The 23,992-nt window shown below is 37.9% G+C and overlaps 1 protein-coding gene across 1 annotated transcript; it reads left to right on the top strand.

Annotated features, from left to right (window-relative positions):
- Positions 1-12,933: 12,933 nt before the first annotated feature.
- On the top strand, positions 12,934-16,608 carry LOC145783993 (uncharacterized). Its single transcript, XM_082595752.1, has one exon. The coding sequence runs from the start codon at positions 12,934-12,936 to the stop codon at positions 16,606-16,608; it is 3,675 nt and encodes a 1,224-aa protein (XP_082451878.1).
- Positions 16,609-23,992: the final 7,384 nt, after the last annotated feature.

Raw genomic sequence — 23,992 nt, 5'->3', positions numbered from 1 at the left:
GACTGCGAGCCCAACGCACTAACCACTCGGCCACTGCTTGAATAAGCTATGTTAAGTTTGGTCGCTTGAGTGACGTAAAAACAGAAATATGCTTAAATGTAGGCTAACAATAACAAACTTGAAAGCGTTACAACCGTGCCAAATTTCTTTGATCTCAATAACTTACTTCGGCCACAAGCACGTTTTAACGTTCCCGTTTTGTCGCTTCTATCTTTTTCTCGACCTTTGCTATGTTGATGTGTATTGTTTTTGATAAGCTTATGATGGTCAGAAATAAAAACTACTGAACTGAACTTTTATCAGTGACCTAGCTAGAAAGAAAGTTGAGGTGAGGGGAAAGCAACTGTTACAGGGGAAAACGTCATTCAACATGATATCGTTTGCATTAGTATTAAAAATTTTTTTTGAAATGGAGGGGGAGGCAAAATACAATCTTGGTAGGTGGTTGCCCCCTTAGCCGGTTAGCCCACCCCGTGACAACGCTTCTGGCTTGCATAAGATAAGATTAAGTTCTTTCGTGCATAAGGACATAGAACACTTTATAGTTAAAAAATAAGTTGACAACATAAGTAAGGTGTTTAAAATCGTGTCCGTGGCTAACTGTAACTATAACTGCGAATAAATTGCACGAATTGCATACAATCAACCGCTCTATGAATACGTTGGTGTAGGCAACCAATATTCTTTTCTTGTTCCCTTTCTTGGGCATGGTGGTGTTTTTCATTGGACAATAAGTATTTGTCTGCACTTGTAAGCTAAGGCTCTTAGCACTGTAACATTTGTGAGTGTCTACTGCTTTTTGAATGAATCTGGCCAATAAGGTGGAAAAAACTATCCCAGACAATAAAATTCGTTATTTTTACATTGATTCATCGTCTGCAGACGTTGAATCAATGTAAAAATTGACGGATTTTGTTGTCTGGATAACCAAACAACAAGCGTCGATTGTGTGACCGAGGAATGAAGACGTCTACAGACGTCACGACACCTGGACCTGACGTTCTGTAGGTTGTTAGTTCGATCCCCATTGGGAGCATAAGCTGCCCTGTCAAGACACTAAATGGCATTTCAAAATAAGAGCAGCTGCTTCAATGACTGTGTATATACTTTTGCTGTTTTTATTTGTTTTTGTGAACTGTGTTACGGCCTACATTTTAAAGTAAGTTTAACGTAGCCTACTATACGTCGTTACAATGAATACAAAATAAAATGATTTACGAAATGGCAACTTTATTTAAGAATTGTATGAGTTGGAAAATGAAAAGTGATGTACGACATCACAATGTGGACGGAAGATTCTAGGACAGTTCATTGAAAGAAGAGCATTAGGCAAAACTTCACTTCATGCAAGTTTTATAAAGACAGTTCCATCAAGCTACTTCTCATTCCAACGATAGGTCCTGCTTCGATAAAACGTCGTTGGAACTGAGTGGGTTAAATCTTTCTTGCCAAGCGTTATGAAAAGGTCCATTTAGTTTTATGCGTAAAAGGGACGTCTGTGCGCAGTTGCACCCATTTGTATCCACCACTATGGCCGAAGGGTTTGCAAGATCACTTCGAAGTAATGCAAAAGCAGTTTACGTCATAATTGGTTATGTCACAAGAGTCGTTAAAAGTGCTTTTGTCTCGTCTTTCAATGATTGCAGTGTATTCTAATGATGCTCACTCCACATCAGCTGACGCATCACCGCATTTCCTTCCTGTACCAGCTAGAAAATCAGTACTTTTTGTATTGAATCAACGTCTGCAAATGTTAAATCAATACAACGAAGAACTGGTTTGCAGGCTAAGATATGTTTGTGTGATCGTGTCATCAGGTTAATTAATAACAAACTTCAGACAAGTCTGACTGTGTATTAATTGAACAAGCGAATGAGTGATTATTCTTTTACAGCACAACAACCTAATTTCTCACCAGTCACAAATGATTGTCCATATGACAGTTTGAAAATGATAAATGCAATCAAAAGACAATTTCACTTAAATGTTTGCATTAATCGTTGTCCAACTGTCTGATGTGGGCAATCCTTTGACAATGGATATTTATCAGACCAACATTGTCCGGAAAATATGTGTTTAATGAAAAACAAATACCTCATCACTTCAGTCAATACATTTGCGTTTATTTTGAAAGTCTGCAAATGGGCCGATTTAAAAACACAATGAAGTGTAGGTGTGCATTAATCAGACCTCGCAAAGACACCGTGAATAAAGTTACTTTTTTGTGTTTTAAGGGAGGGGGAGCAAATCATCGCACCAATCGCTTCCTCCTGAATCCACCACTGTCTGTTACGAATCAATAATAAAGAACTCTGAGCTTGTAAGCTTTGCAACATATTTCTGAAACAAGTGGCGATATCCTAAGTTCAAACGAGAGTAATTTAATAATTTGGCACAAAATCTTTTACGGAGTGAAAAGAATAGGATTTTTTCACATAAATTTATTCGTGGAAGAATAACATCACCAGTTTTCTAGAGCAATTCTGGTTAAAAAAAACAGTCTTATGTCCTTGATAAGTCGTTGTGGATAGGCTTGAAGCACTTCGACCAAAGAGCCCAAATAAATGAAGAAGTCTACAAACATTGTTTTTTGAAACATTTTGCCATATTGAAAATTTTGCAAGTTTGAACTATAGACAAGCTGTGACTTTTTATGAAAATTTTTCTACTGTCACTTCACCTGCTTGAATAAAGCTAATTGTAGCCTAAGCTAATTGTAGCAATTTCAACAAAACACAATGATGTGTAGTAATAATAATAATGCTAATCATGTTTTATTTTGCGCCAATTGCGACAACATACGTAGGCCTACACTGCTATCACAGATTCGATACAACAGACAACAGAAACCAGCGAAGTGGCATAATAGTCTTCGAGTCTCCCAAAGGTATACGATAATCAGACCTTGCAAATATACTGTAAATAAAGTTACTTTTCTGTGTTTCACCCCAATTGCCCGTATCTCCGCTGAATCTGCTACTCCATCACTGCGTTGCAGTGTTTTGGTCGCATTAGCCTACTTTTTCTTATTTCCCAATGGCAACATGAGTAACATACTGTATTGTGTGTGTATTTTTGCAAATATATGAAATATTTCATACCTATCACATCACAATAAGAAAAGGATTGGAATAATGAAGACGGAACGGGGATAAAATCATAAAAGTAAGTCTATAAGTGCCTATTCTAGCGCTGTCTTTAGCTTTGGTGAGATAAATGGCACGCAATGTTCGTTAGTTTGATGAGCATTTATCCAAATAGTCTACTAACAGTTCGGAACAATGTCACTAAATAGGTTACTTTTTGGTAAAAAAATTGCGATTTTGGCTTTGAAACAATTAAAAAGATCTTCTGGTGGCATCTGCATTGCAGCGAGTGTTTTTGGGCAAGAAGCAGTGAGAGCACGACTTGTACTTTTTTTCATAATTTATTTAACGACACCATATTGGACCCAGTTAATAAAGCAGTGCCACTGCCATCTGTGCACACTCACACCTACATGGTGGCAGTGACGTAGCCAGAAAGAAGATTTTAGGGGGCAAAAGCAACTGTTGGAGTAGGGGAAAATATTTTAATATTTGAAATAAAGAGTTTGTTTATGAACACGTAATGCAATGTCATTAAAACTTTGTAATAGCATAAAAACCCATTTTGACAAAATAAAATATTGGGGGAAGCTATTGCTCCCCCAAGCCCCTCCTTTCGTGGCTAGGTTCCAGCATAGTAGCAACACAGCTCTTCCAATCAATGTATTTTTAAAATATTTTGTATATAGCTTCAAAGATGCGCAATAAGTTAAACAAGTTAGCAGGGTGGCAACACCTTTGTAGCCTATTTACTATAGCCTAACTGCTGGCCACCCTGTTCCTTGATTCAAGGATGTATGCAAGTTAGCTGAGATTTAAAAACCATCTAAATTTAGAAAAAACTTGACCGGATGCGTTGCACTCTTTAGACTTTCAAATCTTTACAAAATTGTAATCTGGGATCGACTTATTCTATCGTCAGCTGCACGGTCGAGTAGTGAAAACGTCTGCAAGAGGACATCTCGCTGGAAAGGACATCTTTATTTTGATTAGGAAAAAAACATTTGCACATATTGAAATTGTTAGGCGACCGTTAGGCTACTAAAATTTAGAGCTTTAGCAAGAAAAAAATTGGCCTAGACCTAATAAGCCTATAATGTTCTCAACTAAACTTGTAAGGACTGAATTTTTTACTGCTAAAGTTCGGTTAAAAATTTTGACTCTGCATAAATTACTGATGTATGAAAAGAATAGTGCTTGTTTTCTGCTGTAAGCTAGCTTATTTATGAAGCAGAAAAAATATTTGGGCAATGTTAAGTTCTAATGACTATCTCCACGCGGAGTAGTTCCAGAAGTTAGTAGAAAACAAAGCAGTTTGATTGATTGGTTGTGTGAATCTTTATCCTGGGGCTGAGAAAGCTACTTTGACAGCTTAATCCTGGCAGTTTCGTATTCGGTACTTACACGTAATCAGTTGTAGTAAAAGGCTTTGAACCATTGACGCAGACCCGATCACAAAGATGGACAGAGCGAAGTTGCATAATATGCTTGTTTGTAAAGTGGTGTGCATAATTTTTTCACCCACTAGGTGCCACTAAATGCTGAGCTCTCCTTGAAGCGTTGTTCAAGCGCAAGCAAATCAGTGCCGCTGGTCGCAGGTTTTCGTATTGGTTTGGGTGCGATATAATTTCAGGCTCTAATCTTTATGATCTTTATCAGAGGCGTAGCAACCGCCCTCCGATCGGTGAGGGCCCCGCAAGGAGTGAAGGCCCCTCCGCGAAGTTTTTAGAAGACTATCGAAATACAGGATATAACCACGTGGTCACAAATGCACGCGAATAGCAGAGCTTATTGGCATTGAGCAGGGGTTTTCAAAAAACACGGTGCGACGTAGGAAGAAAATGTTTGGTTACGAATGTTCTGATGATTCGAGTCGTCTTTCTGCTGAAGAAAAATTCAAATCGCAATTTTTGTTGTTCTCACTGATCAGGCCATGTCATCTGTTTCTTCGCGCTTTGACCAATTCGTGGAGTGGTACAAGTTGTTTGAATTTCTGCACAACGCTAGCAGCCTGAAAAAGTGTCACAGAGAAAATGGTTGGATTGGTTGGTTTTGAATCTTTATCCTCGGACTGTAGAGGCTCTTGACGTAGGGCCGGTTACCGAGATTGGCAGAGTGAAGTTTTCCGATTATTGAAGTGTTGTTGTCAGGAAATTATTCCATTTCCTAGGTGCTGCTGAATGGAGAGCAGTCCTGAAATGCGTTTTTCAAGCTCACACCCCGATAGTCCAACTAGCGCCGCGTGGTCTTGAGCGGGCACGTAGCCTAACCACTGAGCTAACAGGGCGGACAATGGAACTGGACAATCACTGCAAAAAATTTAAAAGAGAAATGTGAGACATTGATGCCAACGAACTAATAATGGAATTGAATCGTTTTATTTATGTCATCGAGAAAGAGAGAGGACTTGTCACGGCAAGCATTTTTTTAACGTACAAGAACAGCCTTCAGGAGATAGCCTATATCCGCATCTTTGCATTTGCATCAGAATTCTTCTAACCGACCACACCAGTTAGCCTACTGTCGCCAGCGTTGAAAGGACCTTCAGCAGAATGAAACTGATCAAGAATATCCTGCGCTCAAACATGACAGGCTTTCTGCTCTTGCAATTACCATCGAAAACACGATTGCCAGATCCCTGGACTATGATCCAGGACAATTTGCGCAGAACAAGGCTCGAAAGAAGCGTTTTGCGGAATAACTTATATGTAGGCCCTACACACTGTCACTCTAGAGCAGCGTTTCTTAACCTTTTCTGATTTTAGCACCCCTGTAAACAGGCCCGACCAGTCTAGCACCCCCTAACTATTATTGACATTAGACTACTACAGTACCGACCAAAAGTTTAGTACAGGCCGAAATTTTAACATGCCTTCAGATCGCTGGAGATATATTTTGTAATGAAGTCTCTTGTTGTTTAACAAACTGAGCAGTTGTTTTAACGAAGTTGATTCAGGATTTGGTGTTTGGCTTTCATTCACCAACAGAAATTCAATTATAACCATATGTAGGTGAATCAACTCTCTTAAAACAACAGCACCGTTTGTTAGGCGACAAAAATATACAAAATATACCGCCAGTGATCAAATAGCATGTCAAAATTTCGACGCCGCCATTAAACTTTGGCCTGCACTATTGAAAGGAAAGCGAAGTACAAATTGATCATTTTGTTTATTCTTCAAAACTACTGTCGTCATTGGTGATAAAAGAAATAGGAAAACCCGAGAATAGTAAAAGAACATGGACAAACTTAAGCATATTTAAGTTACCCAGCTGGGTATCTAGTTACACATGTATAAATGTGATTTCTGTTGTTGCTTATGTGTGACCAATTTCTCTATTCGAGGCTTCGTGTTTGTCAAAGCCACTCTCATATCGTGGAGCAACCCATGTTGAAGGCGGCTCCGGCCAATTGTTTTCATTTGGAGCATGGTGCAGAACGCCTTTTCACACAGGTAGTTAGTCGGAAATGGGACGATCAATTCCATTGCTGCTCGTGCCAATGCAGGATGTGCTGTCAACTGGTCACACCAGAAATCAGCAAGCGGAAGGACGAAAGTTTGTCCCACAACTCGGATTCACCTGCATGTCAATCATAGCTCCTCCTTTAGTCTATTAGCCTATGATCACTCATGTCTGCCAAGATGGCTGCTGTATCCACTCTGGATACTTTGCCATGGTGGTTTCTAGAAGCGAGAGGTGAGCAACAATATTACAACAAAACACCCACCAGATAAGTTCGCACAATCTACTCAGGATCAATTTGAGTATTTGACTGGGAGATGACTACAATGACAGCAAATCATGTAGGCTACTTCGAAACAGCAATCATTGATATGACAACTGCTGATACTGGCAGAATAACAAAAAAATACAGAAAATTAAAATGGCATTTTTTGATATTATACTGCATGCATTTAGCACCCCTTACAGTCTATTCCAGCACCCCCAAGGGGTGCTAGCACCCCCGGTTAAGAAACGCTGCTCTAGAGTGTAAACTTATGTATACTATACACAGTGGTGGGCGCAGCTAATGTTAAAGTTAGCTTTCAATAAAGAAATCAACGGATTTCCAATAAATTTACTTTCGCTAACGAGTCCGCTAAAATTTCTAAATGTTAAGTTAGTGGAAATGCTAATCCATTAACCAAAGCGTTAGCTTCGCTAATTAGCGGAACTGTGCCCTCTACTAACATAATATGAACCCTGCACGTTGTGTAAAATAAATACTACATTCCAGGTTCTGCGTTGTAAGGGGCCCCGAACTTATGTTCGGAGGGGGCCACGTTCTTTGTTGCTACGGCCCTGATCTTTATGCATTTGCAGTAAGCTATGGCAATGTATTATTTCATTCTTTTGGATATGGACAGCTTTGTCTTATGCACATAAATAATCATAGGCCTAATTGTAGGCTAGACCTACGCCTATTTGCTCATACGAGCAACTTGTAAATTACTAACAATAGGCTACAAATCGCCAAAAAACCCAAGGACGATTAGCGATGTGAAAACGCTTCAAGATGAAATTGGGTTTGGAGAGTTTTCACAGCGGCAATGGGAAATTCATTTTTGTTACATTCTGGCAACGCTCGTAAAAGGTAGGTTATTATTATTAGGTTATTAACATAAAATTTTGGTAAGACAAATGATTCAGCGGACCAATCAAAAGTTACAGGAACAGCGTTTCAACCAATCAGAAAGTTACAGGTAAAACGGACAAAAAAGGCAAGCATTTCTGATACAAAGTAAAATCAGTGAACGTTCGCGCTCCGTCGTAGCCCGTGTGGTCTAGTGGGCTAAGGCTAAGAAATAGGCTACACATCGATGACGTGGATTCGATTCCCACCTCTGTCGTAACTCTTTTTTCTTTCAGGGTCTTTCGGGTTGATTACACAAAAGGTCAAATAAAATGTCTTGCTATTTTCATTGATAGCCAAACAGATTAACTTGAATACCGGTAGGCCTATATCATATAGAAAAATATACGAAAAAGTTGCATAAGGCTCATGGGCATTGCTGAAACTCAAAAATTATGTAGACACAGACCCTCTGAAAGTTGTTTATCATGCTTCGATTTATTCACACTTCCATTCCAGTATTGTAGCCTATATTAATTTGGGGAAAGACCTGTGACAGTGTCGTGGATCTTCGGATAAAATTGCAAAAAAAGTTATCAGAATAATCACTAAAAAATCATATTATGCTCACAATAACCCTTTATTTTTCAAAGCGAACATCTTGAAACTAAAGGACATATAAAACATTGATATAAAAAAAAAACAGAATGTGTAGGCCTACAAAGTTTATTCGAATCAGCATCCCTCGACGTATTGTGAATTATTTACAAATGCTTTCTATTTATCAGCATAGCACAAGATATCAAACCAGCTGTGTTTCATAAATAGATCAAACACAGAATCTGGAAAAAAATTCATGCAGGTGCTGGGACCAATGATCTGGTCAGAAGTTCCAAGCAGCTTGAAAAACTTATTTTGTTGTTTTTAAAAAGAAATGGAAGCCCTAATTTTACAAAGCTGATGGCAGCGCTTCCACTTTGGTGGTAGGCTAATTCAATTCAATTTATTTTTCTTTGCTGGCGCGAACATGTAGAGAACGATAAAGTAATCACACGAATTTTACACCAACAAAAGGAGAAGATGACAAAACCAAAAGGTTTAAAATATGCATCAATAAAACTGTTTGAAAAACATAATCTTAAAAATGCACAGCCACCAAACCTAGAAAAGAAAGTGAAAAAAGAAAACTTTTATTTCATCGATAATAAGATAGACCTACAACACTTGCTAGAGTAGCAAGGGCGATTTAACACAAAAGAAATTCAAAAAGTGACAAGTTTCCCGAAGGTTTTATTTTGAGAGCCTCCATTCAAAACTTGGTTGTGATGTCATAAAAGACTCAAAAAAATGGCAGGAAACCGGCTCAGTGTGACCATGCGAATTCAGAAAAAAGTAAATAAAAATAGAGATATAATTAAGCATAATAAAATAAAGACATACTACTTTCTGTTCAAATAAACTTTGTTCAATCAATTTCACTTTCCAAAAGTTTTACAAAAGTTACAAGTGAAATAATTTATGGCGATTTAAAATTTAAATCATAAATGCAATTATATTTCCACCAAAAAGGTAGTGATAAAAATGCAAAAAAAAAAATTGTAGTCAAAAGCAAATTAACGAGAACGATTATAGTTGCAACAATTTGTATAAAACATTAAAGCTGCAGATGTAAAATAATTTTGATGATACGAATTTTAGTACAAAAAAAAAGATCTGGCAGCACTATTTCTAGAAATATAGTTAGGCTACCATTCAACAATCAACATATTACAATTTAATGAGCAATTTGATGACAAAAATTAACTAATTTGCACAATTTAAAGTTGTATTTTAAGGATAAATAATCACATCTTAGTCCCACACAAGCAGTTTTTGTTATTTGACCGAATTTCCATTGGAAAGCCTACTTCTTGTCTTCTCTTTTTTTTCACATTTTTCTGACATTCCACTTCGTAATTTCCTTGCAAACGTTTGAAGAAGATGAAACTGTAATTTTTCCTTTATATTTTCTTGAGTTTAGCTTATCTCCAGGTCCTAAATTTGCACAAATCCAGTTTTTAAACTTGGACCTAGAGAGCAAAAATCTTGCTTCCGACATCCAAAAAGCGCGGGAAAACTAATTACCACAATTGTGGAATTTTCATCATGCTTGTGGTAAAAATGTGGTAATGAAAAATTTGTGGTAATTTAGTGGTAATATGGAAATTTTGTGTGGAAATTTTGCCAAAATGTGGAAATTATAAATTTTGTAAATTTGACATAAAATACTATCAATTAAGAGCACTTAAACTGTTGTCTTCCAAAATCGAACAGATATGCAAAAAACTACTTATAATAGCATGTGACTAGCATGTTCCGCTGTTTTCGGTTTGATTTTGGAATACGTCTTGACTTTTGACTTTAAACGTAGGGTGACCATGTGATCATATTCATAATTCATCGTCAAGATGTCTTTCAGATTCTAGCTGCGGTGTCAAGTACAGTACTGTGCTTACTTATTTTGGACGTTTTAATAACTGTTAATAACCGGTACGGTACTGTTAATAAACTGAATAGTTGTTTTAGACCTTATTTTACACTATATAGTGTAAATATAGCCAAATAATAGCGTTGCCAGATAAGGAATTCTGTCTTAATTTGAGAAAAGTTTAAAGCTGTTGAAAACAAAAACTTGCATTTTAGAATTTTATTAGTTCTGTGCCTAAAGATCAAAACCCTAACCTTATTCCTAAGTCTAACCCTTGCTTCAACCCTTGATAACTTTAATCCTAACTCTGGCAACACCTGATTGTAAACATGGCAACAAGTGGGTAAAAATAGCCACTTTAATACGGTTAAAATTGGGAAGAAACTCACAGTAAAAAATGTGGTAATCTGAGGGCAAATGTGGTAATACAAGTGGTAATCTAGCTTTGTAAAAGTGGAAGCACTGATAGATAGACAAGTTCTCTACTTCTCTAGAAGTATCAATTGTACGGTATGTGATGCAAATCCAGTCTTTGCTTATTTCTTGTAATTTTGGGTAAACGTTATCTAAAATTATCTGTTACATTTTTTGTGTGTCTGCAGTGACAAAATTACCATTTCTATAGGGTGGCAATTGAATAGTAGACCGTATGGTCGTTTTGTTGTCTCTCTGTCAGTATGGGAACTTATGCCACTTTTGCAGTGTGTAGCGTAGGCTATACAACTTGCATATTTCGACCATGTGCTGTTTCTGGCAAATAAACCATTGATAAATTTACTGGCCTGTTTTTACAAAGTAACTTGGCAACATTGGGGAGCAGTCTTATTGTCTGTTAGAGCATAGATATCTTACATGTAAGATACAGTATATGCAGAGGTGGGCAGTAGCGCGCTACTTTTGTAGCGGCGCTACTAGCGGCGCTACTTTTTTGGTAAAAGTAGCGGTAGCGGCGCTACTTTTTAGTTGGAGTAGCGGCTGCAGTAGCGGCGCTATTTTTATTCCAAAGTAGCGGTAGCGGGAGAGGCGCTACTTTTTTTCAGTCGCACTCCCGCTACCGCTACTTTTTAATTTAAATTGAAAAAAATGCTTGATTTTTTTGCAATACTGACGTGGTCAAGCAGCTATATAATCGGCTTGGTTGCAAAATTTTGGTCTTTTCTAGCTGACGTCAATTTCTTCGGGGAATATCTCCGTGTGATGAAGCCTATCTGCCAGGCTTTAGACATTCTCTAGGAAGAGTCCAAGGCGTATGACGGAGTCTTGCTTCCAACCATTACAATTTGCGCGAAGAAGTTGACCGAGATCAGTGATCTTGTGACCTGTGAGGAGTTGAAAGTGAAAGTCCTTGAAGAGGTGAAGAAACGATTCAATAAGTGCTTCAACAACATGAAATGCGTTATGGCATCATGTCCTCATCCCTCCTTCAAGACGTCGTGGCTACAATTTCTGCACTACGTTTCCACGGATGATGCTGACGCACTGCGAGAAAAAGTCAAGACAGATGCAATTTGACTGTTGCGGGAGACATCAAGCCAGGTTGATACCGAGAAGAGTGACACCAATACCAGTCATGACTCGACAATGTATTTTTGGAGTGTTTGCGCCATCACGTGAAACGTCGGTGCAGAAGGAAGCAACAATAATTGTGGACGCCTTTTTTTCGGACAAGAGCAAGTCCTTGAGCTTTTCGAATACCGAGTTAAAACATCTGTTCATTAAATACAACACCCCCATTCCTTCCAGTGCTGCGGTGGAGACACTTTTCTCTGTTGGAAAAGATGTGCTTAAGCGAAAGTGCGGGTAGGACTTAGTGACTCTCATTTTGAAATGCTCGTATTTTTGAAAGATGCGTAACAATAAATTTCCCTTAGAATGTGTTTTCTATAACGACGTCAAAATGACAGCGTAAACGAATGATAACATTCGTTTTCAAGGTCATTTTTGCGTCACTAGAGACTTGAGTGTTTCCTAGTGTCATTTTAGACAAAAGTAGCGGAAGAAGTAGCGGTAGCGCGCGCTACTTTAGCCCGAGTAGCGGTAGCGGGTAGCGCGCTACTTTTGTAAATTGGTAGCGGGTAGCGGTAGCGCGCGCTACTTTGGCCAAAGTAGCGGTAGCGGGTAGCGCGCTACTTTAAAAGTAGCGGGTGCCCACCTCTGAGTATATGTAATATAACTGCAGACAGTGCACACCGTTTCGACCTTCCGGTCTCATCAGTGCAGTTTACAATGGAATGGCCATGTTTATCATCATCGGAGCTGGTGTAGTTTACAATGGAATGGCCATGAAGGTATATACCTCCATGTGACATTTTCCTATTTGTGGTATGTAAGCACCAAAAATAGTACGGTACTACTGCCAACCTTGTCAAAGTGCTCAAACTGCAAGCAGTGAGCTTGCGCAATGCATAGCAAGGTGCCCCCAGTAAAGTGCTCAATCAGCTCAATAAAAAATAGAATGAAGTTTAGACAGTGGGATATCGGACTCAGAGGAGCAAGGAAAAATTAGATGATTCATCACTATCAGTTTCCAAGGAGAGCTTGTTTAATCATAATAATATTCTAGATGTTGTAAGCACCGAGGTGATTTTTCACCTTTCTGATGTAGCCTACAGTTGCTGTCGAATTAGGTTAACAGCTACTACCGTAAATTATAGATATAGACTACTACCGTAAATTATAGATTACTACCGTAAATTATAGATTATTTCTATTTGAATAAGGTTAAGGATTGTTTATTTGAATAAGATTTCAAATTGGTTTTGTAATTGAATCATTGAAATTGTCTAAGTGTTTGAATAAAGAAAATGAATAAAGAAAAAGAAAGTTGCCCGAAATGCAGTAAAAAAGTTACAGTGGATGGAATTGCTTGTGACATTTGTGACTGTTGGTTTCATGCTAAATGTGTGAGCTTGACAAAAAATGCATTGCAAATTTTGTCAAGTCACAGCAGCAGTGCAACTGGTAGCAATGAGGTCATACAATGGTTATGTCCTGGATGCCAGAGAGGTTCAAAAAAGATTATGGATCATATAACCATGCTTATGAACATTCAACAGGAGCAGAGACAAAAAATAGAATTGCTAGAATGTGAAGTAACCAAGCTATATTCGCTGATAGAAACTGTTGAAGAAAAACCCTGTGAAAAAAACTCTCAAGTTGTTGAATTGCATGATGAAATGCAAAAGCTAAAGCTGGATGTTCAGGAAGATATGGACAAGCAAAGAAGGCAACTCAATGTAGTGGTTTTTGGGGTCGGTAAATCAACATATGAAACTGAATCACAGCGGCGTGAGTCTGAAGGAGACAACCTTTCTGCTGCGGTGGAAGAGGTTATCTCACACAAGATTTGTATGGTTAACAACAAAAGGTTGGGGAAAAAAAAGGAGGGAGAGACACGTCCAATACTAGTCACACTGCTATCACTGGATGACAAACATAAGTTACTAAAAAATGGATATAAAATCAGTCAATCAAAAAAGTTTCAATTCAATGTGGATCGGACAAAACAAGAGAGGATGCTTTGGAAAAAATTGATACAAGAACGAAATGGAAAGCGACGAGGAAAAACTATCTTGGAAAATAAGGGGAATGAAAGTGGTAAAAGTAGGAAAATAAAGTTTATGGATAAAAAACACTCCATAGTCCTGTACACAAATATGGACACTTTGACAAATAAGAAAGATGAACTCCTTGCTAGAATTATCACCTCCAAAGCTGATATAATTGCTCTGGTAGAAATAAAACCAAAAAATTTTCAATTCTGTCTTACACAACAAGAACTGGAAATACCAGGATTTGATATCTTTTGCAAACTTGATGACACTGGTAGAGGAGTATGCATCTATACACATAAAAGTTTAAAAGCAGCTGAATGGCGAGATCCTTGCTGGCATCTTCCTGATGCATTGTTCATTGAAATAAAAGATAATTTTGGAGTAAATGTAGTGATTGGAATTGTCTATAGAAGTCCAAATAGTAGTGATGCTCACAATCAGAACTTAAACAACTTATTGTATAACCTAGGATCAAAAAACAATGATATTTTACTTGTTGGAGATTGGAATTTTCCTGAGATTGACTGGTCTGTGCCAATCTGTACCAAAGCTGTGACCCACCCAGCCAATTTATTTTTGGAAGCCTCTAGGAATGCATACCTTGATCAACATGTCGAACAACCAACACGGATACGAGTCGGAACTACACCAAGTTTAATTGACCTGGTTATGACAAATCAAATTGGCCTAATTTCAAATGTTACTGTAGGTTCCCCAATAGCTAAAAGTGATCATGCCACAATAATGTTTGACTTGCATTTGCAGAAAACCACCACCACAATGTCTAACTGGTTCTACAATTATTCCAAGGGAGACTTTAATGGTTTAAGGGAAAGCTTAGAAAAGGTGGACTGGGATCAAATACTGAGTGATACTTTAGACATACCGGTACCAGAGATGTGGGAAAAATTCAAGAATAAAATATTTGAGGCTCGTAACAGATTTGTACCTCATACGTACTGCAATCAAGCCCAAACTGCAATACAAGCAAAACATAAGACATACAGAAAATGGCTAAAATCAAGAACAAATGAAGATTACAGATTTTACTGCAAAAAGAGAAATGCCTGTACAAAAGTCATACGTAATGCAGTTAAAAATTATGAAAAAACTCTAGCAGCCAATATATCTTGTAATCCCAAAGGTTTCTGGAACTATGTAAAATCTAAAACAAGGTATCAAGAAGGTGTTGCAGACATCGACACTGCTTATGGAAGAACAGATTCTGATGGTCTCAAAGCTGCTGAACTGAATAGTGCCTTTTGTGGTGTATTTGTAAATGAAGAGGACAATAGGAATGAAAGAGATTTTCCTTCATTCAGCACTAAATCACTCACTCATGAGATGGAAACAATCCATATAACTATTGAGCAAGTAAGAGCTGAACTCAAAGCACTTAATGTTAACAAAGCGATGGGACCTGACGCAGTGCATCCCAGACTGTTAAAGGAAGCTTGGTGTCAAATCACCTATCCCTTACAAAAAATATTTAATCAATCATTGAAAACAGGACAACTTCCAGATGAATGGAAACAAGCTAACGTAACAGCCATCTTCAAGGGGGGTGACAGGCATTGTCCATTAAATTACAGACCAATTAGTCTCACTTCAGTAGTTGGTAAAATTCTGGAATCACTTGTGAGAAATCAAATTACACTGCACACGACAAAAAATGGATTTTTCTCTCAACACCAACATGGTTTCATGCTTGGTAGGTCATGTATGACTCAACAAGTTGAAGCACTAGACAACTGGACTGAAATTTTGGGCCAAGGTGGTAATGTAGATGTTGCTTTTATGGACATAAAGAAAGCATTTGACACTGTGCCTCATAAAAGGTTGTTGACAAAGCTTGAAGCATATGGCATAGAAAAGCTTGTACTGCAGTGGATAAAATCTTTTCTCACATCAAGAAAGCAAAGAGTTGTTGTGAATGGACACTACTCAGATTGGAGAAGTGTTAAAAGTGGTGTGCCGCAGGGAAGTGTATTGGGACCAACATTATTTGCATGTTATATTAATGACATGACCGAAAGTGTAAAATGTAATATTAAGTTATTTGCAGACGACACAAAAATATATCAAAAAATAACAAACAGAAGTGACTGTTTAAAACTGCAGAATGATCTTGATGCACTGAATGAGTGGTCCAGAAAATGGAAATTGAAATTCCACCCAGAAAAGTCCTGTATTTTAAGAATGGGAAAAAACCCACCAACATTCAAGTATACCATGATTCAAGACTATACTGACAACTCAAGAAAGGAATTGACATTTGTGAGTGACTACAAGGACCTTGGTGTAGTTATTGATCAGGACTTATCATTCAGAAAACACATAGAAAAAATGGTTTCTAGAGCTAACAGTATGGAAGGACTGATTCGACGTTCTATATCTAATTTTGATACCACAGTATTTGTCACTCTTTTTAATGCATTAATTCGTCCAATTTTAGAATACAATAATTTGATCTGGTTCCCAACATATAAGTACTCTGTAGCTGTAGTAGAAAATGTTCAAAGGCGTGCAACCAAATTGGTTCCTGGATTAAGGCATTTGTCATATTCTGAAAGATTAGAAAAATTAAACTTGCCTACTCTAGCATTCCGACGTCTTCGCCATGATATTATTCAAGTGTATAAATATTTAAATGGTTTTTATGATGTAAATTATACTGTATTATTTCAAATGAATCCAAATACCTATGATACAAGAGGCCATAACTTAAAATTGTATAAGCCACAAACTATGTCAAGGCTGAGAAGCAACTTTTTCACAGTGCGTGTAGTAAATGCCTGGAATAATTTACCACCAACAGTCATAAGTGCACTTAGCTTGAATGCATTCAAGGCAAGGCTTGACAAGCACTGGAGCAGCGATACATTGAAATTTACCTTGAAATCATCTTATGATGTTATGTATTAAGCGACAGTACTATTGTGTATGTATTTTTCATGTATATATCACCGTATTATTTTCTGGTCCCACTAATATGTCTTCTAAAAGTTTATATATGTTATCAGATGTTATTGACGGTTAGAGTTATTAGTTATTAAACTAGCTGTCACGATTTCTTTCTATCTCTTACCAGGAAAAAGACTTGGAAAGATTCAATGACGTAGTTTAATGGGTCAACCGAAAAGCAGTCAATTAAATGTCGAATAATTCTACTAGTGAAATGATAATCTGACTTCTTGAAGAACTTTAACGAACGGCTTCTCAAATAACTCTAATTTCTGCATCAACTACCAATAGGGATGGGCAAAATAGAATAATTAGCTATTCTAGAATATTCTAGAATACTGAAACCGAATATAGAATACAGATATGTATTCTAGAATAATTGACAGTTTTTACCATCGACACATTTTAATGATTTTTATGACTTTACAAAAACAATGAACATCACAAAAATTGCTTATCGCAGTGTAACTTTCACCAGTCAAACGAGATCTCAACTTGGTGGCAGTTAAACCTGCACTTGAAAAACATCTCTCTGAAGAAGCAGATGTAGCAGGTACACAAAAATATTTTGAAACTAACTGACAGAAACAAGAAAATTGGTTTTTGTTTTGCTTTCCATCAAACAAGGGCGTTTTGAAGAGATGTAGTGAATGCTTTCAACAACGTGAGATATGTATCTATTTCTGAAGCAGGGGAAGCCAAATTTGCTGATTCATCTTCACTACTGCAAGCAGCATCTTCAATCCCACAGCTCAACAAGTCGTCCATGTCACTGTACTGGCATGTACGGTATTACAGGCCCGTAGCCAGCCGGGGGGCCTCGCCCCCCACCTAAAAATTGTTGCCCCCCTGGCAAAATCCCAACATTTTCGAGCAACAGCTACAATTATAATGATTTTGCCCATTTAAATTTTTCGGCCCCCCCTAAAAAAAAAATTGCCCCCCCCCCCTTGCTCTGCGGCAGTACAATAAAAGCTAAGACAAAGCCCCCCGCACGTACTTCAGCAAGGAGGGTCGCTAATTCGCACACCCTGTGGTCGACGTTGCCCTGCATACGAGAGTGGGAGCTCATGATGTTGGGTAGCTTAGCGGAGGCAAGTCGACCCTTGTATTCTACCAGAAACAACTTAGGTTTGTGGTACCGAAATAGAGAAAAATCCTGAAAGCGGATTAAGCTGTTTCGTACCACACTTCCGCAAGACTGTGAGGAGACTACAAAGCGCTTGACAAGAAAGATCTCTTTAATGCGAACAATGAAACTCGTGCGTTTTTCCGACGCCGCATCGCACTGAATCGATAAACAATTCTACTTTCGCTGCAGCGAATTCGTTGCGATCAAACGGACTATTACGAAGTAGATCGTTAAAGCGGTTTCAATTATCCGATTTCATATGCATTTTGAAACCGGTTAGACTCTACAACCGGTTATTCTATATTCGGTATTCTATTTTGCCCATCCCTAACTACCAATCCACAACTCATAGCACAACTCTCATAACCAACTCAATAATAATCACCATAATTCTCAGAATCTACACCACTATTTATATAGTTGGTTGTTCAGTCCAGTAACTTCGAGAAGGTTACATCATAAAGAACCATCGTTCGGTCACGTAGCATTTAAATGTAAACAACAGAAGTCTCTAGAAGGTCACGTAGGGAAAATGATTCCAGAAAACACGTTACATAATACAGATTTCGTCATCAGAGGTTACTTCAGGTCATAACCGATAATAACACATCGCACCAGAATTCTACTACCAAAACAACACATTCGTTGAAGATACAAAGCAAACCATCGCGAGTCATTGCACCTTGATTGTGACATACGCCCCCCCTTAGAATATTGTTGCAAACAATATAACAACACAATCAATACAAAACATATTACAAAACAATTAATTACTCAATAATCAATTCTCATAAGTCCATCGTTGCATGAACTACCAACGATAGCTTTTCTCAAAACAATAGTCACGTTTTCTGCGAAAGTTTCCAACGTCCTCAGCAACTTCAGTGCATCGGCGAGCAAGATGACCCATCTTCTTACATCGGAAACACCTCCTCTCCGGACAGTCCTTGGCGAGATGACCTTCTTTATGACAATTGTAGCAAGCCTTTTCATCAAAAGGGCAGCTCCTGGCTATGTGTCCAATCTTCCCACATCGGTAGCAATGGTTGTTACGGCAACGTCTGTTTTCCGAATGTCCGCCGTCAGCAACGCACTCTCTAGCGAAGTGTCCGCGTCTACCGCATCTATAGCAAACTCCAAATGTTCGTCGCTGATTATCTGCAGAACAATCTCGAGCAAAGTGACCATTCTTGCCACAAGAATAACAGGTAACTTCAGAATCTTTCTCAATAACACTTCCGATTATAAGATCAACTAAAGGATTTTGTAAACATAACGCTTTCACAGTCCCACTACAATACGGAGTTTCGATATATATCATCGCTAACGGTCCTTGGATTGAAGTGGTATCTATCTTTGTCACATGGCCAGTTTTTCCCGTTAACTGATTGTCATTTACTAAATCTCTCCTCACCATTATACCCGTAGAACCAGAATCACGTAAAACTTTTACCTTTTTGTCTCCAACTTTTCCATCTACTACTGGCAGGTAATCTTCAGGTATTATTTTTCCGCAAACATCTTCATCCGGTTTCTCCTCCCCAAGCGTGGGTTCAGGAATCATTAACGCACAACCGCATCGATAAACGTCCGTGTCTTTATCTTTTCCAGACTGAGTGGATAGGGAAAACGACTTGTCCTTGCATTCCTTCGCTTCATGTCCTTGCCTATTGCAACGATTGCACCACTTCCTCGATTCCTGATGATTTCTGTTAGTCTTCTTCCGGCAGTTAACAGACTTATGACCTAAGCCATTACAATTAAAACAACGTACTTCTCTTGGAACCGCACCTCCTTTAAAATTATTTGTTTGCTCTTCGTCATTATCGCATGACAACGTTTCTTCAGTCGACAACTTCTCATCATGAGCAACTAAATACTGTTCTGCCACACTGGCTATTTCTTCTAGATTCTTTGGACTTCTCTCCATTAAATAAACAGACAGATCTTTTGAACATGAATCTGTGAATTGTTCCTTAACTATAAGGTTTGCCAATCCGTCCAATGATTGTTCGGCCCCCGAAAGTTCAAACCATTTTAACAAAAGGTTTCTTCAGCTTCAAGTTGTGCTCGCTTTTCCTCAGCTTCAAGTTGTGTTCGCTTTTCCTCAGCTTCAAGCTCTGCTTTCCTTATTTCACGAGCAGCTCTTCTATCTTCTCTTTCGTCAGCTTCTCGCTGAGCTTTTTGGGCCATTATCTTGTGATACTCTTCCATCACAAACTGAGACTTCTCATTACCAGTCAGCCCCATTCGTTCAGCCATGCTCCCTAAGTCTTCAATCATCTCATGTTTGACAGTATCCGCCATCTTGACATTAATTTATTATTCTTTCAATAAATCTTCGGTATTCTTCGGTTTTTCGGTTAAATCCTTTTTCGGTATTCCCGGACGAGCCCCCAGAATGTCACGATTTCTTTCTATCTCTTACCAGGAAAAAGACTTGGAAAGATTCAATGACGTAGTTTAATGGGTCAACCGAAAAGCAGTCAATTAAATGTCGAATAATTCTACTAGTGAAATGATAATCTGACTTCTTGAAGAACTTTAACGAACGGCTTCTCAAATAACTCTAATTTCTGCATCAACTACCAATCCACAACTCATAGCACAACTCTCATAACCAACTCAATAATAATCACCATAATTCTCAGAATCTACACCACTATTTATATAGTTGGCTGTTCAGTCCAGTAACTTCGAGAAGGTTACATCATAAAGAACCATCGTTCGGTCACGTAGCATTTAAATGTAAACAACAGAAGTCTCTAGAAGGTCACGTAGGGAAAATGATTCCAGAAAACACGTTACATAATACAGATTTCGTCATCAGAGGTTACTTCAGGTCATAACCGATAATAACACATCGCACCAGAATTCTACTACCAAAACAACACATTCGTTGAAGATACAAAGCAAACCATCGCGAGTCATTGCACCTTGATTGTGACACTAGCTGTTAACCTAATTAACAGCAAATGCGTTATGTATATCAGAATGATGAAAAAGCACCTCGGTGCTTACAACATCAAATATTTATTATTATTTATTATTATTATTATAACAATTATTAATAGGCAATGGCTGTTTGACCGTCGCCGGTCTTTGAATCTGAAACACTATTTGACCAGTCATGACGTCACTATATCGGCATTTTTTTCTTTTTCTCTTTCAAAGTAAAACACGAGAAGAGTGCCTATATAAGTTCTAAATTCAACATCAATGTTCAACTGATTCTGTGGCTACGGATACGTATCGGCTGGTGCTCCAGAGGGAATGAGTTTGATACTACGCGAAAGCTTATTTTTTTTTAATTTTTAACTAAATTTTGACCTGAAGTGACTCAATCGTTAGGCTTCTGCATTTTTGTGGTCAATTATTAATTTGAGTAGCCTACAGCCCAATTTTTTATGTCTTTTCAAATACCGGTATGAGTAATAAAGTTAGAGTTTTTTAATTTTCTTGAATTTAAGAATTTCTCTGGATAATTTTCCGTTCGTCATATGAGGATGTGACCGTGTTTGCCGAACGACGCAAAAATGTAATGACCAACGGAAAATTATAACAAACGGAAAATTACCCAGAGAAATTCTCAAATTTCAGAAAATTAAAAACTCTAACTTTATTACTTATATATATAATTTTATTTTTTAATTTTCTTGAATTTAATAATTTCTCTGGATAATTTTCCGTTTGTCATAAGAGGATGTGACCGTGTTTGCCAAACGACGCAAAAATGTAATAATAAAAATAAAAAATAAATATAAAATGTATGTAAAATGCAAAAATGTAATAATAAAAATTAAAAATAAAAGAACGCTTCTGCGTAGTATCAACCTCATTCCCTTTGGAGCACCAGCCGGAGACTTATCCTACGCGCCACCGAATCAGTTGAACATAACTGCTGAATGTAGAACTTATATACGCACTTTTCTCGTCTTTTGCTTTGAAAAAAAAAAAAATGCGTATATAGTGACGTCATGACCGGTCAAACAGTGCTTAAGATTCAAAGACCGGCGCCGGTCAAATAGCCACTGCCTTAATAATATCAGATAGCATACTCAGTCCTCGAAATTAGCGGCGGCACACGGCAATTGCCGTGGTAAATGCCGCCGCAAATGTCATAATGGCCATTCTGCTACGGCAATAAAAATGCCGTCGCAAAGTGAGCACTTAATTAGAACAAAAATTGTTCAAAATTTCTTCCTGTTTTGTTTACTCGCAGCGAGAGTTTAATCAGCAGAAACATCGCACCAACACCTCACCTCGGACTATTTTACTTGCTGTGAGCACTCACGCAGTCTTCGAAATTAGCATATTTTTACTTTGCAAAAACGTTGACAAGGCCAAACGGCAAAAGTTGAAATTGCCTTGGCAATTGCTGTGAAATTTTATTATGAAAAAATTGTACCAAAACATGTAAAACGAGAAGAGAAAAATATAATTGAATAGTCTATCATGACCGCACTGTTTGATTTGTTGTGATGTAATAATACCAAAAGTAGCGATAAAGCGAGAAACACGATACGCACACTGTTACAGTGATTCACATGAAATAACTCATTGGGGGGGAAAAAGTAAGTTAATTTTGGGTTGATTCAACGTTCGAGCCAGCACAAATCGATTTAATTTTCCCGGCGGGTTATATCGCGTAACAACAATGCCAATAAGAAATTTACGTTTGTTTTACATTAATTCGATATTTAGCGACGTTGAATTATCATGAAATAACATTAATTGCTCAATCAGGTACCGGTAACAAATCAATAGAAGATTACCTGGATTTACGTATACAGTACTCTAACATAATTTCGGCACAATTAGGATACTGCGAGCAACACAAAGTTTGTTGGATAAAGAACAAGTCGGAATCATCGGAGGAAGAGGTTGTCGCGTCTTCACTGGAATACTTGAAGACGCAAAACTGCCTGTTCATGAACGCGCAATGCCATATGATTGGAAGCATTACTTTACTGCCGAAGAACCATTTATCTAATTTTGTACCACTTTTTATATTCGCAACGACACCGGTAAAAAATAAGCATTTGATGAAAGAATAATATTTGCGTAACAATTAAGCCAGTAGCCTATTTATAAGGTTGCAAATTTTTACAGTTCACAAGAGCATTGTCAGCGCATAAAATAGCTTGCGTGATGCTCTGGGCTACCGCCGTGTGACACACGATGAAGAAGAAGCACATAAAATTTCGTTTGATTAAAGCATACGGCAATTGTCGCCACAATCCAAGGTTTGTTGATTTGGCGACGGCAATGTTTTTGCCGTCATAGATGGAAGCTAATTTCGAGGGCTGCATACTATAAATAAATCTTCATAAGAGATAATTGTTGCAGCACAACATGTAAAAAACACAGTCATATATGAACAATACACAGCACAATAGTGTTGTAACTTAATATAATAGCCTAGCCTACTGAATGTTATAAGATGATTCGGGGCTTGTATACAATTCCCCCCCCCCCCCCCTTGGTAACTCATGACAAAGAGGAATTGACCAAAACATGGCGATTGAAGTGTGTGAACAATGAAGCAAAGGTAAAGTAGTTTCACCCTATATATATGTTTGATCGAGTCCTGTCTTTGTCATGACTTACCAAGGGGGGGGGGGGGGGGGGGGGACTTGTATACCAGCTCCGATGGTTCTAAGGTAAACTTTAAGAGATCACTGCTCCAGTGATTGTCAAGCAAGCCTCACCTTGAATGCATTTATGACTGTTCGTGGTAAATTATTCCAGATATTTGTTACACGTACTGTAAAAAAGTCACTTTTAACATTAAAATAGATTGTGGCCTATGCAATTTTAAGCTACGTGACCTCTAGTGTCATATGTATTTGAATGCATTTGAAACATTACAGTGTAATTTACATCATGTAAATATTTATACACTTGAATAATATGGCGAAGACGTCGCAACACCAAAGTGGGCAAGTTTAATTTTTCTAATCTTGCAGGATATGATAAATGCCTTAATCCAGACACCAATTTGGTTGCACTCCTTTGAACATTTTCTATTACAGCTACCTACAAAGCACTTGTATGTTGGAAATTCTAAAGTCCCCTTTTTGAAATGTTAATTCATCAGATGGTAAAGATGATATTACTAATTAAATATTAACGATGTAGGCTAGTTATGCCACTGTACAAAAGTCTTTTTTATGTTTTTGTATCAAAATCAGAGCAAGGGCTGATGCATAA

This window comes from Aplidium turbinatum, chromosome 15, assembly GCF_918807975.1.
Source record: "Aplidium turbinatum chromosome 15, kaAplTurb1.1, whole genome shotgun sequence".
NCBI lineage: Eukaryota > Metazoa > Chordata > Ascidiacea > Aplousobranchia > Polyclinidae > Aplidium > Aplidium turbinatum.
Note: the sequence above shows the minus strand (reverse complement) of the source record. Positions and strands in the feature narration are given on the sequence as shown.

Excerpts from the sequence above, each read along its gene's own strand:
- LOC145783993 (XM_082595752.1), top strand. The coding sequence starts at position 12,934 with ATGAATAAAGAAAAAGAAAGTTGCCCGAAATGCAGTAAAAAAGTTACA.